This window comes from Chionomys nivalis, chromosome 16, assembly GCF_950005125.1.
Source record: "Chionomys nivalis chromosome 16, mChiNiv1.1, whole genome shotgun sequence".
In the NCBI taxonomy this organism is placed as follows: domain Eukaryota; kingdom Metazoa; phylum Chordata; class Mammalia; order Rodentia; family Cricetidae; genus Chionomys; species Chionomys nivalis.
Window position 1 is genome coordinate 23873789 of NC_080101.1, and position 15533 is coordinate 23889321.

Here is a 15533-nt window from a genome sequence, read left to right on the forward strand (position 1 = left end):
ACCCCTTACCAAATGTGTGGAAGAATCGGACCCAGAGCTACTGAGAGCACCGTGCCCTCCTTCCGGAGGGACTTCCCAACTTCAGGGTGCAGAAGAGTGCTCTGTGCCTGTGCATTCCACTCCCCTGAGCTAACTGTGTTTATTATCAAGCTACTGACCCCACCAGTGCATTCTGGCAAACTGAGATGCTAGACTCAGTTTATTGTTTATAGGGCTGTTCTGAGGATTGCACTATATACCAAGTAGCGAGCACTTGGAGAAGGCTAAATTCCCACCCTTGTTACAAGGTCGTACATATGGTCCAGAGTTTGGATGGGCTGTTTTGTTACATGACATACCCTCTCATTCATCAGATGATGGAATTTGCAGGTTAGTGTGCACAGCTGTCATGGTTCATGGGCACACGGGAGTCACTCAGGTTCACCTGACCCAGAACTGCTTTGCCTGAGGTTAGCCAGTGTGCCTATGCCACCTGGCAGAGAAAGCGAGCCAGGTCCAGGGGTGTGCAGTGCTTCTTGGGCCTGAAGACAGAGTTCCCACCCAGGGGAGAATTTTAAGGCGGGGCCCTCTGGGATTGGGGACACTAGGAGGTCAAATGCCTGGAGGGGGCGATAGTACACGTAGGACTCTGGATCCCAGCCCTGGCATGGGGTTGGCAAAGGACTCCAGGCTGGATCAAGAGCCCCAGGTGCCGCGGCAGTAAGCACAGGAGAGCGCAGGTTGCAGGTGCCCCTAGGACACCTTTGTGGAACATTCGTTCCCTCAATTCGCCCGCCTAGACCTGGGAGAAGCAGCACCCAACCACCTTGTAGGTGCTACAGGAAGCGCAGGGCGAGGCGTGGCAGCTCCGGGTTGCGATTCCCGAAACCGCGGTGCTCTGGAGCTCAGGTTACCGGTGGGGTCAGCCGGCCTCGGCAGCCGGCGCGGCACAGAGCCTCGGGCGCGAGTGTGCGTGTGCCGGGAGCACGGCCCTCCCCGCGGCCGCCGCAGCGCCAGCGCCTCCCCCTCCCCCGGCGCGCACGGCCCGTCCCTGTCCCCGGAGGCGGCCCGAGCCGCCGCTCAGCAGCCTCGCCTTCGCCTTGCGCGTCTCCCGCCGCCCTCCCTCCCCCGGCTGGGCTCCAGGGTCCGCTGGCCCGCAGCTCCGGGCAGGAAAGCGCTGCGATCGCGCACGGGGGCGGGAGGAGGCGGCCGGGTGCGGGGCGGCCGCGCTGGAGAGAGGCGCGCGGAGACTCGGCCCCCTCGGCGCTCGCTCGCTGGCTCCCCGCCTCCCGCACTCCGCTCGCTCCCACCCCTTCCCGGCGTGATTGATCCGTCACGGGCGCCGCCGCCGCCGCGGCCGTTCTAAGCGAGCAGGAGCCGGAGCCGAGCCGGGGCCCGTGCCGGCGCCATTGCGCGGGAGCCGCGGGCAGAGCTCGGCGCCGGGCGGCGGGCCGGGCCAGGCCATGCGGGCCGAGTGAGCTGGCGCCCGCAGCCCGCGGCGCGGCATGGCTTCCCCGCCGAGCTCCGGGCAGCCCCGGCCGCCGCCGCCGCCGCCGCCCGCGCGCCTGCTGCTGCCCCTGCTGCTGTCACTGCTGCTGTCGTTGGCGCCCGGGGCCTGGGGCTGGGCGCGGGGTGCCCCCCGGCCGCCGCCCAGCAGCCCGCCGCTCTCCATCATGGGCCTCATGCCGCTCACCAAGGAGGTGGCCAAGGGCAGCATCGGGCGCGGCGTGCTCCCAGCCGTGGAGCTAGCCATCGAGCAGATCCGCAACGAGTCACTCCTTCGCCCCTACTTCCTGGACCTACGACTCTATGACACCGAGGTGAGTGTCCGGATGCCTGTGCCGTCGGGGCTGGGGGAGGCGAGGAAGGGGTGAAACCGCGATTGTCCGATCCTCGCTGGCCGAGGGCACCGCGAACTGTGCCCACGAGGGTCCCACTGGGCTTGGCTGGTGCAGATGGGACCCTGATTTTTAAGAACCTTCCACCTCTGGGAGTGTGTGTGGGTGTGTGCAGAATGGGGTCTCTTGACCAGAGGAGTAGAGACGGTATAGGCTGGACCCTCAAAGACCTGAGGTGGTTGTCCCTGTCCAGGTGCCGCTCCTAGGGTCATGGGGTGCCAAGTGGGAAAAACAGGCACATTGATTATAAAATGGGCCAGCCACAACTGGACTGGCCACAGGGCCTGTTCCCAGACCCCAAGAAAACCAAGACGCTCTTTAGGGTCCAAAGGGCTCCGGGACCCTGAGGGCCTGAGCTCCCGGCAAGACTGGTCGTGTGGTGCGCGTCTACAGCTCAGACCTCGCGCGCCACGGGCAGTCTTGGGGCCGAAGGTTCTGCAGCGCTGCTGCCGGGATCTACCCAGCGCTAGCCATAGCTTCAGCGGTTTTGGGAGACTCCTCTTCCCCCCTCCCTGCCTAAGGTTAGTTGCTCATAGAGTGGCCTGACAGGTCTTGCCCGGGACTCGAGGTGGTGTCCGGCTGCGCTGCCACTTTTGTTCGGCAGCTGCAAGCACAGCAGAGCAGGTGTACACTTGAGGCGTCTGAGTCGTGGAAGCCTTGACTTGGAGTGTAGCAGAGGGTTCCCCTCTGGACTCCTTCTCTGAGCAGAGCTAGAGAACCAAAACCTTTCCATCCCAAGGCCCCGTCTCACTCCCTCTGTCTAGGTTTCCAAAACGCCTCAGCTCAGACCTTGACAGCCCACCCTGAGGCTAGGACACAGAGGGCCTGGAGAAGCGATCAGTAGTGAGTGCAAGGTCGGGTTTTTGAGTTTTTCCGGACCCAAAGATCCCCTTCTCTTTGGTCGCAGCCTCGGGAGATGCGGCCTGAAGGGGGCAGTGATTTCCTTTACCGTGAGCTCTGTTTGCACCTCTTGCTTCGCTCAGCACTGCCAAGGTGCAGATTTTGGCCCTGGCTTCCCGGGCTCCTCTCCTGCGTGCCTCTGCTGGAGCCCCGGGACAGACCCCTTAGGGAAGGAGCATCCCCACTACGTGGTGTAACCTGGGTAGGGCTTCCTCCCCTACCTGACCCCCCCCTTTTTTATAACCCCAGGAAAAGAGCAGAATGTAGATTGTATCTCATTCCCCACCTCCCCGCTTCACTGATGAAGCAGCCTGCTGTTCTGCTCTGTAAATAAAAGGTGAAAGAATCGGTGGCAGTTGGTGGCGGTGAGCGCAGGTTGCTGCAGGCGGAGAGGCGTCCTCTGCCTCAGGAAGAGGCACGCTGGGTGGCTGTGCAGGGCTAACCGTGTGTGAAATCACTTTCGAATGACGTTCCTGGCGCTCTCATATTTTACCTGAGCGTTTCAAGTTCTTTCGGGGTACTGGTCTGGCACACTCAAATGAGAGCGCTGTTCATTTATATAGAGGCATATCTCGACACTCTTTCCTGTGGCTTCCACACATAATTCTGGAAGGGACAAGGAAAGGCCGGTTCTTTGGAGACAAAAACATTTGGGGACAGGGGCAGCCCTGCTTGCATCCTGACTATGTCCTGTAGAATGTTTCAAATGACTCCCCGAGAAGTTTCTTATGAATCCACTCGTGGTAGCAGAGGGATGGGTGCTTGGTTGCAGGGTGTGGGCCAAAGCTTGCTTTCTTTTTTTTTTTCAAGTGCATTTTGGTGACTTTCTAAGTGAGATGGCCCAAAGTCAAGAGGATGCGGCAGAGGCACTTCAGTTGTTTGGGAACATTTAGGTGACAACAGGAGAGGAGCAGGTGCCAGCCTAGTGTCAACTGAGCCTGACTTGGGGGCTTTGGGGTTGAACACTCAGAAACAGGTTATTCCCACCCCTACCCTGCCCACCCATGACCTTGAACCAGGCACCTAATCTCTGATCTCTCTAAACCCAGGTGTCCATAGCTCAACAGTGGAGTGGTTAGACATCCTCTGCCGGGTGGCGTCCAGGGGTTGACAGAGAGATGCCGGCAGGCTCCATCCACTGCCAGTGCTCTGTCTGGCAGGCCATAAGCACTCGATACATGAGTCTGCCTCCCTTCCTGCACTTTCATTTGGTGTGGCTCCACCAGTAAGACGCTGTGGCTTTAGGGGGATAACTCAGTCACTGCTAGCATATTAAGAATGCTTCTTTCTCCTGCTTGGTTTTCCGATCTCTAAGAGAGTCAGGGAGGCTACCACTAGAAAAGGGAATTCTGGCTGACAGTCAATGTATCATCTCTTGCAGGAGGTATCACATCTGGGAGAGTGCCCAGGGGCTATAATTACTTTCCCTGCCCCAAGTAAGCTCATCTTTAACATTTTTTTTCTGAGCCAGAGTTAAGGAAAAAAATCAGTGTGAGAATTTGCAGTGGATCCAGGGCAATTTGAAAGGTGTTTGTCATTTCAGAGTGAGCGATGGCTGTGTTTGTGGACTGTGAGAACTGCCTTCACACTCGCCGGCTGGTCCCTTTTGTCAGAAGATGGGTGTAGTGGGCTAATCTTGCCTGGCTTTGTTGACATTTGATGTTAGTAAATGGTCCCAATAGTCAATGACTACCTGTAGTCAATGCCACCACCTGTAAAAAAGATGGAAGGTACAGTCAGTATGTTGTCTCATCTCACAGGCCAGGTACCTCCTGTATGTGTTGATGTTGGTTGAGCCTCTCCTGTGATGAGTGAAACAGAACTTTCTGTTTTCCATTTTGCAATACTGTAGCCAAATCCTTTACCATTGAGCCATATCCCCAGCTCTCTTTCCACATTTTCATCTTGAGACAGAGTTTCCAGAAGCTGCCCAAGCTGGTCTTGAATTCACTCAGTAGCTCACGCAAGCCTTGAACTTGTACCAACATCCCTAGTACCTGGTATTCCAAGCCTAGCCTAGAACTTTCAAGGCCTCTGTCAGTGCCGTGGTCATAACAGTGAGGCATCACAACAGATCATAGGACTGTCGGGCTTTTTCTTCTTTGGTGTGGCATTGGGTCACTTCAATAAACACTTGTTTATGGATTCCAGGAGGACATGCATAATAAAAACACAATCAAGGCACTGAAAGGGTAGACAAGAGGAAGTAACCAGAAGCTATGTAGAGGCTTTGAAGATCCCACTTTAAGATAAAGCTGGGTGTAGCATTTGGAGTATTGGATTCTTTGCTCTGAAAGCAGTCCAGATACAAAAGTGAGCTCAGTGGATTGCACTGCTTATGTTTATGATAAAAAGGAACTGAGTTTCTCTGGTAGTCACATTTGTAAAAGAAAATAATCATCAAGGAATATGCCTAAAAGTAATGGTTGTGGGTCTGGTCTAATTAGTGCCTATTTTAGAAAAACTGACAGACATAGAAAAGCAGAAAGAAAATAATTGCCCACAATCTAACTTCACAAAAATTATTGCATCTAATAAGTAGGATTATTTATTCCATTTGCCAGTGTTTACTATGCTATATACCTGAGATTCTACTGCATGCGCATTTTAATGTTTTCTTTCTTCAGCTGACATTAGCTCATGTGCATTTCCTATGTCTTCAAATCTATTTGTAAATATGATTTTTAGTGACTGTATGCTATTCTGTCCCATGCACACAAATTCATCTTTTCTCCGCTATTGAATTTCTGATTTCTGACTTGTTACTATTTAAAAAAAAAAAAAAGAGGCTGTAATCGAATAAAATCAAGTTCTGGAAACAAAGGCACAGAAGCCAAGTGTGCAGCTAGCTCTCAGGAAGCTCACTCTGATGGTGCAGGGATCCAGCTTAAAGGACAGCACGTGCAAATGATTGACAGACGTGCATTCTTACATGCCCTGATTGGCCAGCATGCCTTCCTACATGCCCCTGCCTTGAACGGGTTTGCTAACTACCTCCTCTCTTGTGTGCTGTGCTTTTTTTTTATGTGCACAGCAGTGCACATGTAGATGTCAGAGGACAACTTAAGAGACCCATTTGTGTCCTTCTCCTGTGTAGGTCCTGGAGATTGAGCTCAGGTCACCAGGCTTTGTGACAAGTGTCCTTTCCTCTCAGCCATCTCGCTGGTCCCCGCGTTGTGTTGTATGAGGGACTCAGATGGTTTTAAGCTGTGTCTGTGAACAGCAGAAAGAGGGCATGGCGAGAGAACCCCCGTCATCCTCAGCTCAGTCTAGAACATGAGAGTGGAGACAGCTGTACAACCGAGGGACGCACTGCACATTCTGGAATCGCGCTTCCAGAAGAGTGAGCGCTAACAGTATGTGAATTCTACCAATGCAGTCATTAATAAAAATAAAAACAGATAGATCGGAGCCTGGTGGCACAGACTGCCGTCCCGGGTACTCCGGAGGATGTGGCAGGAAGAGCATACATTTAAGGCCTGCTTGGGATCCAGAGTGAATTCCAGAACAGCCTAGACAACTTAGTGTGACCTTGTCTCAAAATAAGTGTTTGCCCAGCATGTGTTAGGCTCTGGGTTCAATTCTACTGGGGTGGGGTGGGGGAGGAATGAACTGAGCCGTTTTAGGTTTGGCTTACATTGAGTGGTTATACTCCCACTGAGCAGCTTTTAGTGAGTTCCAGGCTTAGGACTCCTCTTGTAGAAACCCAGATTCTCGTAGTTCATATCACTGAACAAAACCTGGAGCGATCTGTGTTCCGGTATGTCTGTATCCAGAGCCACAGCGAGGTTTTTAAAAATGCCTTCCTCTCTGGGTCTTGGCTCTGGTCCCTTGCTAGTTCACAGTGAGGCATGCTGTCCCGAGTGGTGGCAGATGGCCTCACACAACTGCAGCTTTGCACACTCCCAGGAAATCCAGCGTGAATAATGGTGTCTCCCAAATGCTCCAGCAGAGGTTCTAGACTTACAGCGTTGGCACAAATTGGGTCATGAGTTCATCCCCTAGGCAATCACACGGCATTGATGTGCCAGGCCGGTGCCACGTACCAGCCTGTTATGGAGAGAGAGAGAGAGAGAGAGAGAGAGAGAGAGAGAGAGAGAGAGAGAGAGAGAGAGAGAGAGAAGAGGTTAGCAGCATCCAATCTCGGGAATACAGAGTCGAGAGGAATTTGAACCTACTAGGAAATCAGAGCTGGATAAAGGGGTGTGTGTGTCAGGAGGGTCAGATGATGCTATCCATACATGCTCTTGGCATCTCTGTCCCTGACAGTGGGATGGAACAGAGGTCAGGTACCTCCCTGTACCTGCAGGCTCATGGGAAATGCAAAACTGACAAAAGAGACAACAGACTTGAGGACACTGAGAAAAAGCAATCATGTCTGTGCTCGGAGAGACTTCTGGAGGAGGGCTTGGATACAGTGAATGGAACACAGGCACAGAGAGCAGGGGCATAGCGGAAGTGGGGGTGGGGCCCAGGTAAGATTCTCAGAATTAAAGCATGGAGACAGCAAGGAGTGAGATGTGGCATCGTAGGACAGGCCTTATGGGGAAGAAAGGGAGCCCAGGAGTAGGCGTGGCTACCTTAAAGAAGGGTGGAATGTGAGGAGCCAGGCTTTAGTGATCTGGTAGGAAAGCAGAGGCTGGCTGTGGATAGAGGAAGCTTGGAGACCTGGAAACTGTTGAATCATTGACCCAAGGGAGAAAGGCTAGGGTCTTAACAGGGATGGAGAGGTAGAGGCAGAAGGAGGAGAGAGGGAAAGTGAGGCAGGAGACCTGACTGGACAGGAGAGGTACAGAAAGGGACCCAGAGGAGCGTATGTTCTTGACAGCTCTGTCCCTGGTAGAAGACAGGCAAGGATGGGACGGGGTCAGGTTGGTGACCTCCCTCTGCCTCTGCACCTCGACCTCTCACTTGATACCTGTTGAGTGAGGCTAGGCTCATGGGCAGGAGATTGGGGTCTGCATGCTACTTACCTGTGTGTAGATCTGGCAAGCCCACTTGGCCACTGGAGGCAGCGAGGGGACAGCTCTTCGGTGGCATCTATGCTCAGGGTGTAGTGAGTGTTAGCATTTTGTTGTTGCATGTTGTCACTGTGATTTTGGTTCAGTGTGAGGATTCTTATGTTGACCACATAGAGCTGCTATAAGGAAGGAGAAAGACATATAAGGAAGCTTCAAACATGATGTCAACACAAGGCGCTGTTTTCCGACTCCGTTGCTGAGGAGGGTGTTGGGGACAAAGGAGGCAGACACTGAGGACGTCATTGGGTTCACTTTCCAGCACAGCTCTTGTTCTCTCTCATGTGACAGCCATGCTGGTGTGTACTACCTCTCGGGGCTGTAGCTGCTTGCAGACAGGGCCAGTCTGATTCTTGGGGGCTGGCAGAGCTGGGTATGTGTGGGCCTGAGTGAATGGTTGCCCAGTTGAACTGTACCTGGATGAGTTGGGATCTTGTGGGATGGTTTCCCTGGACCACCACCCTGGGGTTTTATCTTCTCATGTCAGGGTGTAAGCGACTTTAGGAACCAGAATTGTCTTCGCTGCCAAGTTGGTACTATATTCTGAAGCTCCTACCACTACCAATTCCTGAACCCCCATCCCCCAAATGGGGCAACATCTTCATCATACCCATCCCTTACCAACTCCTCAATCTGGACAGGCACCCACAGACACACCTTCTCTGTTCCCAAATTCCTTTAGAAAAGAGATAGGAGGGATTGATAAACCTGTTCAGTGCAAGTTTGATGTCGGGGTAGAGTTTCGTGGGTCTTTGCCTTTAAAGGGGCGTTTTCATGCATTTGGCCAACCATATTTAAGGGCACAGAGAACACATCATCCCACACAGAGGCCCAAGATCCTAGCAGGGAACTTAGGAGATGGTTGTTCAAGATGACCAATGGGAACAGTCCTGTTGAGCGAATACATACTCGGGAATTATGTCTTCCACTAGGGTGGACTGGGCAACACTGCAGTAACAAATGAGTCCTGGAATCACTGCTGCATATTTAGCTCAAAGTCCTGTGTGTCAGAGACCCTTCTTGTTGACACTCATCCAAGAAGCAACATAAGGGATACAGGCTGTTTTCGCGCTGCATCAAGAAAAACCCTCAAGAAGGCACTGTGTGCGCTGGCATCTCAAAGGTGGATTGGGTTTTAGTTGTCTTCACTTGCAAGTAACATGTATGATTTCTGGTCCTTTATCTTTGACCAGACCAGAAACAGTTATTTCCCTCCTCCTAAATTCAAAGGAGTCTAGGAAATATAGAGGGGTACAGGGATGTCATGGACATTTGCCATTTGGGGTCCTTAAGGAAGGTGCTAAGGGGTAATTTATAGATGTCAGAGATCTCAGGTTATACCTGTGAGAGATGAAAGAATAGGATTTGGGATGAGGGTAGAATAGCAAGGGTACAGATAGTGAGCCTGGCCAAAGTACATGATGTGCCTGAATTTTAAGATGTCCTTAGAAACACATCGCTCTGCGCACTGAATTTATACAAATAACAAAATTGAAGGCTCAGACCATGGCACTGTTCTCATACTTATGGAAAGAGGAGGCATGGAAGGACAGTTGAGTGGGAGGAGTTACAGACTCAGGAGCCACTCTCAGAAGTCTTGGATAGGCCAGTGGGGAGCTCTAAAGTCAAGGCTGTCCGCTTCAGATGGGGGTTCCACACTGGGCTTGGAGAGTGGCTCTAGAATCTTCCTGTGAGGTTGCGTGCCGACCTTGGGTTCCTGCAAAGGTGTCAGTCAGTGCACCTCCTTGGTGCTATAACAAGGTGTGTTCCTGCCTCGGGGCCTTGATACCACACCCACCTGACTGGGAGAACTGCACCAGGTTCTGAGTGAAGCTCTGTGATGTCGTCCTCAATGAGAATCAGGTACTGCCCTCGGGAGCTTGCTGTGTCCCAGGCCTAAGCCACAGACACATGTGGTGTGGTTCACCCATAACAGCCCGCAGAGGCTACAGTAGAACACCTTCCCCTGCTCGGCCATTCACAGCGTATCTGAGAGCGGAACCTGACTTCTCGTCTCTCAGTGCTTTGGTTCCAGGAAGGTGAGAGCAGGAACAGGCAGAGCTGCCCAAGAAGCACAAGCCTTGCGTCTGCTGCTCTGCTCACTTCTTCCTTGTGGTTATATACCAACAGGCCCGGCTGGGAGGCTGGTGTAACGCCTTCCTCTGGTTACTTGACCATCTAGGGATGCACAAGTGTGCCAGTCTGAGAAGATATGAGGAGGACTCCTAGACAGGGCCAGTGAGCTGGGTCCTGCTGGACCATCAGTGGCTGAACTTGTTGGCAAGTCCTCTCTGCTATCTGTGACCGGCAGCTTGGACTGAGCCTCTCTGAACTATCTTAGCACCGAAAGCTCCACATTCCCCGCCCTGGTACCATCTCAGGTCTGGGTTATAGAACAGGAGCTCCAAAAATATCCATGAAACAAGCAAACGGTCTATAAACCTGGTTCCAGCTCCCTGGTTCTAGGATTCACGAGTGTCAGCGTAGTAAGTTGGAGGCAAACTTTGGGTGCCACACATTGGGGAGAGCTTCCTGGTCAGTCTCCATATTCTTCAGGGGTCATGGGAGAGGAAAGGGAATGAGTTGGATGGTCCAACAAGGGATGACAGGCCAAGTTAATGTCACCCTCCTTTCCCCCTGAAGAACACACATAGCATCCTTTAATGCCCAACCAACCTGGGGCAGGGGAATCTGCCTGGATTGTAGAGAGGTTCTCTGGTCTCGGTTTATTAGAGCAATATTTCAAAGAAGACTTAGGAGCTGGGTTCTGATACCCTGCACACACTTCCAGAGACCACACTGCGCCAATGGAGGTGGGGCCGGGCTCTGGTCCCAGGAGACATTGTAGGAACGAAGCCAAATCATCAGTCTGGGTGAGTCAGGTGGTCTCGTGCCAAGCCTGGGCACCCCCTGAATAGCAAGACTTCTTCCAGGTGCCAAGCCTCTGCTCTGTGCCTCTGTGTGGTCAGTACTGACTCAGAAACCGAGGGAGCAGGGTTAGGAAGCCACCATCTCCCTGATGCACTGGACGCCACTAAATAAGCAAATCTGTTAGGACCACGTGCAAACAAAAGTCAGGTATTTTGAATCAGAATATTCTCATCCAAGTAAAAGGTGTGGCCGTTGTGATGCTGTTTGGACAGACTGGGGGTTGTTTTGCTGGCTTTTACTTTCCTGCTGTCTTGGAGTGTGCTGTGCCGCTGAAGGATGAGGCGTCATTGTTGTCTGGAAAATTAGTAGACCCAAGGTAGAGAGTGCGGGGAGCGATCCATCTTCGTAGGTGCCCAGGGTGGCCGGCTGCTGGCTAAGGCAAGACCCCTTCTCCCGCGACTTAGCAAGCATCTCTTGGGTCAGGGTTCTGATGAAATCTAACCAGCAGAGGCCCTGGGGAGTCACGCATTACTGCTGTTCCTGGGCAGTGGGGTCGGGAAGGGCACAGAGAAAACGATATTGTCACACTCTGCTCAAGATCCACTTGACTTGGTTCAGAGGGAGCTGATTCTGAAAGCAGAAGCCACACGTACAATAATCAGCGCTGTGTCCTCCAAACAAAACCGCCTGCTTCTGGAGCTAGCCGGTCACCGAAACGTCTATGCGAAGGCCCAGAGTGGCTTCCAGGACCTGATCACCTATGGCAGGTGACCAGAACCCATGATGATGGCCCCTTTAGCCAGGACTGGAGGATGCCTTGACTTGGGTGGGAGAACTGGTCCCCATCTCCCTGCTGTAAACTGGGGCCCAGTGGACCCTTCTAGATCCTGGAAGGACTCTGGGAATTTTAGGAAGGTTAGGAAACCGTCACAGAGCTTCTGCTGTCACTGTCATAGACCAAGGACAAGGAAGTAGGGTGATGTAGTGGCAGGTTGGTAGTTGAGGGCAAGAAGGACACCCCTTTTCCTTGTACTTCTCGCCTGTTGGTATCATGGGGAGTGCTGCATCTGCCACTCACTGGGCTGCCGGTCTCTTGAGGGGAAGGCTATTCCTGCTCACATCTCACAGATGAGAAGAGCAAGGTGAAGAGATTCATTTCATGCAGTTAGCCAGAAAGGAGCTGAGATTTGAGCCGCGCACTGATGTCCACATACATCACCCTGTGCCACTGCCCCCCCCACCCACCCAACCAGATCAGTTTTGATTTTTTTGTTTCAGATGATAGGTTGTTTTCCCTGGTGAATTTCACTCCCAACTGCTTGTTCTCCCTCTAGTTCATCCCCATCCTCCCTGCCTCCTATCCAGCTCACTTAGCCACACACACACCCAGCTCCTCACTCTCGGCTCACTGAGTCTATCTATCTACACGCCTGGTTCATGCACATCCTCTCTCTGTTCCCTTGCACCTGGAGAGCTTGGCTCTTGGGGAGAACTTGTCACCTCCCATTGTGTTTACTTCCATGCCAGGATTTGTGCCTCCTGTTAGACTCAGCTGGTCTCCAGGGCAACAGTTGTGCTTCCTATATGTAACTGGGATCACCCTCCTAAGCACAGCTAGGGCCAAGGCCTGGGTGAGGATGGGGCATGCATAGATGGACCAGAAGCAGCTTAGAAGGCGCATGGAGAAGGAAGTGGACCAGGAATAGCTCCCTTGTGCATGAGCAGCAGGGTGGTACAAGGGCTGCCCTTACTGGCCTCTACACCCCAGCATCAGCACCACTGCTTACCCAGCTTTCCTGTGCTATACCCTGAAGGGATGCCCTATTGCTCTGGGACTGGCAGCCAGACTTCCCCATGGCCTTGGAGGCCCTCCAGGGTCCGCTCTATCAACTCCCAGAGCCAATGCAGACCACTGTCCCCGTCTTCCTCTGGGCCCAGCCATGCGGTCCTTTGTGCCTCCTGGATGAACATGCTCATTCTGGCAGAGGGCCTTCGCACAAGCTGCCATTGTCGGCAATGCCTCAGCCACCTTTCTTCCTCCATTGGGGCCTAGCTTGAGCGTTTCCTGAATCCTCTAAGAACTATGGCTGTTCCTTGCTAGTGAATGTACATTTGTCGTTTGCCACTTGTTGGATTAGTCAATCAATGTTGGTCTGTTTTCATCTTCCAGAGGGTGAGAACCGGTCTGGCTCCCTTCAGTGTCCAGCGTAGTTTCTCGCACACAAAAGATACTCAGGAAATACTTGCAGAGTGAATGGGGGCCAGCTGAAGACTTGGAGGGAGGCTGATTAAGAAGTTTATGATGACTTGCTAGAGTGTGGGCTGCAGGGAGAAAAGCGGCCACTATGAGGAGTTATTCAAAGCAGGCAACCTGTGTAGTATGCCCCGCTTGATCCCTGTGCCTCTGTGTTCTGTCTGTGAAATGAGGGTGAAACGCACAGGGTCATTGTGAGGGTTGACAGGGACCCTTCATTGAAGCACTGAGCATGGGGGACCTCATGCCGGAGTCAGCCGCTAACTTTCAGTGTGAGCATCGATTATAATGCCTCTGAAAATGTGAACTGCTGTAGTTGCAAAACACTTCGTTCTCGTTCAGTGAGGCTGCGTTTGAGACTGTAGGGGGTCTGTGACCTGGGTCTGAACATTATGGTTGGAGGTATTTCTAGGTGAAATTGCTGGCGAGACTCTGGAAGCTCAGTGGTGTCTCCCGCCTAGGCGCGGAGTCTGTCATCTCCAGCGAGGTCCCTACATTTCTGTCTTGTGGAGGCTTGTGGCTGTCTCCTACTCCCCTCTCCCCTAGCCAAGAGCTTGCCCAGCCCACGAAGGCAGGCCTAGCACCTGTTTTCCACCTGAGGGATCCTAACACCCAGGTTCGAGCCTGCAGGTGGCCAGGAACATTTGCATGTGACTGAAGCCTCTGCCTGGGCACCTAGCATGGCCCTTGGCATGCCGCTGCTGCTGAGCAAATGTGTTCTGTGTGAGTGGTGTTAAGCACATTGCTAAAGCAACGCTTGCAGATAAACTTACAACTAAGCCTGCTAATGGAGAAAGGTGTTAGGAGGTGTTCCCAGAGAGCAGATTGCCTGTCTGAAGCTAGGAATAGGTAATCTGCTGTCCTGGCTGGAGAAGACACATTTCTTTAGCATCCAGAGGCAAATTGTTTAGGTCAGGATAGTTCAGTGGATGGCACCCTGGATGTACCGAGAGTCACCTGACCTGTTGTTCTCTGGTGATGGTCTTGAACTAGTCGCTGGACTTCTCTATACTTTGAGTCCGTCATCTGTAAAGGGAAATATTGTGCTGTCCCTAGTTCTTCATAGAGTTACTGTAGCGGAGAGGGGGTGTTGGGGACAAAGGCCATCATACCTGTAATCCGAGCTCTGAGCAGGTTGAGGCAGGAGGATGTCAGGAGTTTGAAGTCAATGTGGGCTACAGAGTAAGACTCTGTCTTTATCAAAACAAAGCAGTTGAAAACAAACAAACAAACAAAAAAAGACTTCAGGGCTGGAAAGATGGCTCAGTGACTGCTTTCGCAGGGTCCTAGGTTTGTTTTCTGGTACTCAATAATAGCTTACAACCAACTCTAGTTTCCATGGATACGATGCCCTCTTCTGGGCACTGCACACATGTGGTACACATATGTACATGTAGGCAAAACACCCATACACATATTAAGTAAAAACAACAAATAATTTTATTTATTTATCTATTTTTGAGATAGGGTTTCCCAGTGTAATCCCAGTTGTCCTGGAACTCATTCTGTAGCCAGGCTGCTGCCTGCCTCTGCCTCCCAAGTGCTGGGCTGTGACCCTCCAGGCCCGGTGGAATCATTTTTTAAAAAGGAAAAGCTTCAAAGAGTCGTGAGCACTCACAGCTGTAAGATGCACCTGAATTATCTACAAAGATTGACTGATTTAGCGTTCTCTCAGAGTCAAAAGATGTTTGAAACATCTTTTTGTTTTGTTCTAGTTGAGACAGAGTCTAGCTGTATAGCTCTGGACGATCTGTAACTTCCTATGTAGACCAGGCTAGCCTTCAGCTTGCAGCAATCCTCCTGCCTCTGTCTTCTGAGTGCTTGAGCTGCAGGCTCGCACCACCATGCTCAGCCCCCGAGAACATCTTCATAACAGACACAGGGATGCCGTGGCCACTCAAGCTGAATGCGTCGTTAGCTTCAGTGCTGCCTTGGTACGGAGCTAGGGGCCTCTACCACACAACGAGAGGGAGATGAGGTTGGGGGAATATTTTCTTTGAAGGGACACGTGCATGGAGGAGAGGTAACTCACAGCAGGTGACCTGTGAGCTGACCTTGAAGGAGAGAGAGCAGAAAGAGACCTATTAGAGGAAAGAACTAGCGGGCCAAGGTCAGGAGGAAGGACTTCGGGCGACTCATGTGAGGGCCATTCAGACATGGCTGCCCCTAGTGATATCAGCTGTGGGAAAGACCTAGAAGGCCATTATCCTTGGGCCATGGGCATTGTTTAACCAGGCAGGGCTCACCTAGGGCTTCCTCAGTGTCCTGGTTTAGTGTTGGCAGCAAAGAGGCTTCTTGCTGGGACACACACCCTCGTCACCTGGAAGCGGAGCAAGTAACCTTCAGAAACATTACAAAGCTTAGGGCGCAGGGGAAGAAGGATGGGTTAGACAGACTTGGGGTTTGGCTCAGGCTGTACCTGCCATGTTTGTGAACAGGCCCTGTGACTTGCAAACCCCGTAACTTACTCATACTGCTTCTCTAGCAGCAGGGGGATGAATAGTTACTAAGAGGCTAGGAGAGATGGATCCAGGCACAACCAGTCATGCCTGGAAAATACTGAATGGGTGCAGGACCAGCCTTATTGGATGCAGAGAGAGTCTGCCGGGGAAC

The 15533-nt window shown here is 52.4% G+C and overlaps 1 protein-coding gene across 1 annotated transcript in view; it reads left to right on the plus strand.

Annotated features, from left to right (window-relative positions):
- Positions 1-958: 958 nt before the first annotated feature.
- The window catches only part of Gabbr2 (gamma-aminobutyric acid type B receptor subunit 2), a 343542-nt gene continuing 328967 nt past the window's right edge, over positions 959-15533 (plus strand). The window contains exon 1 of the mRNA XM_057790816.1: positions 959-1799. Within this exon, the coding sequence (XP_057646799.1) occupies positions 1485-1799 (315 nt within the window). The 5' untranslated portion in view covers positions 959-1484. The remainder of the gene's footprint in view (positions 1800-15533) is intronic.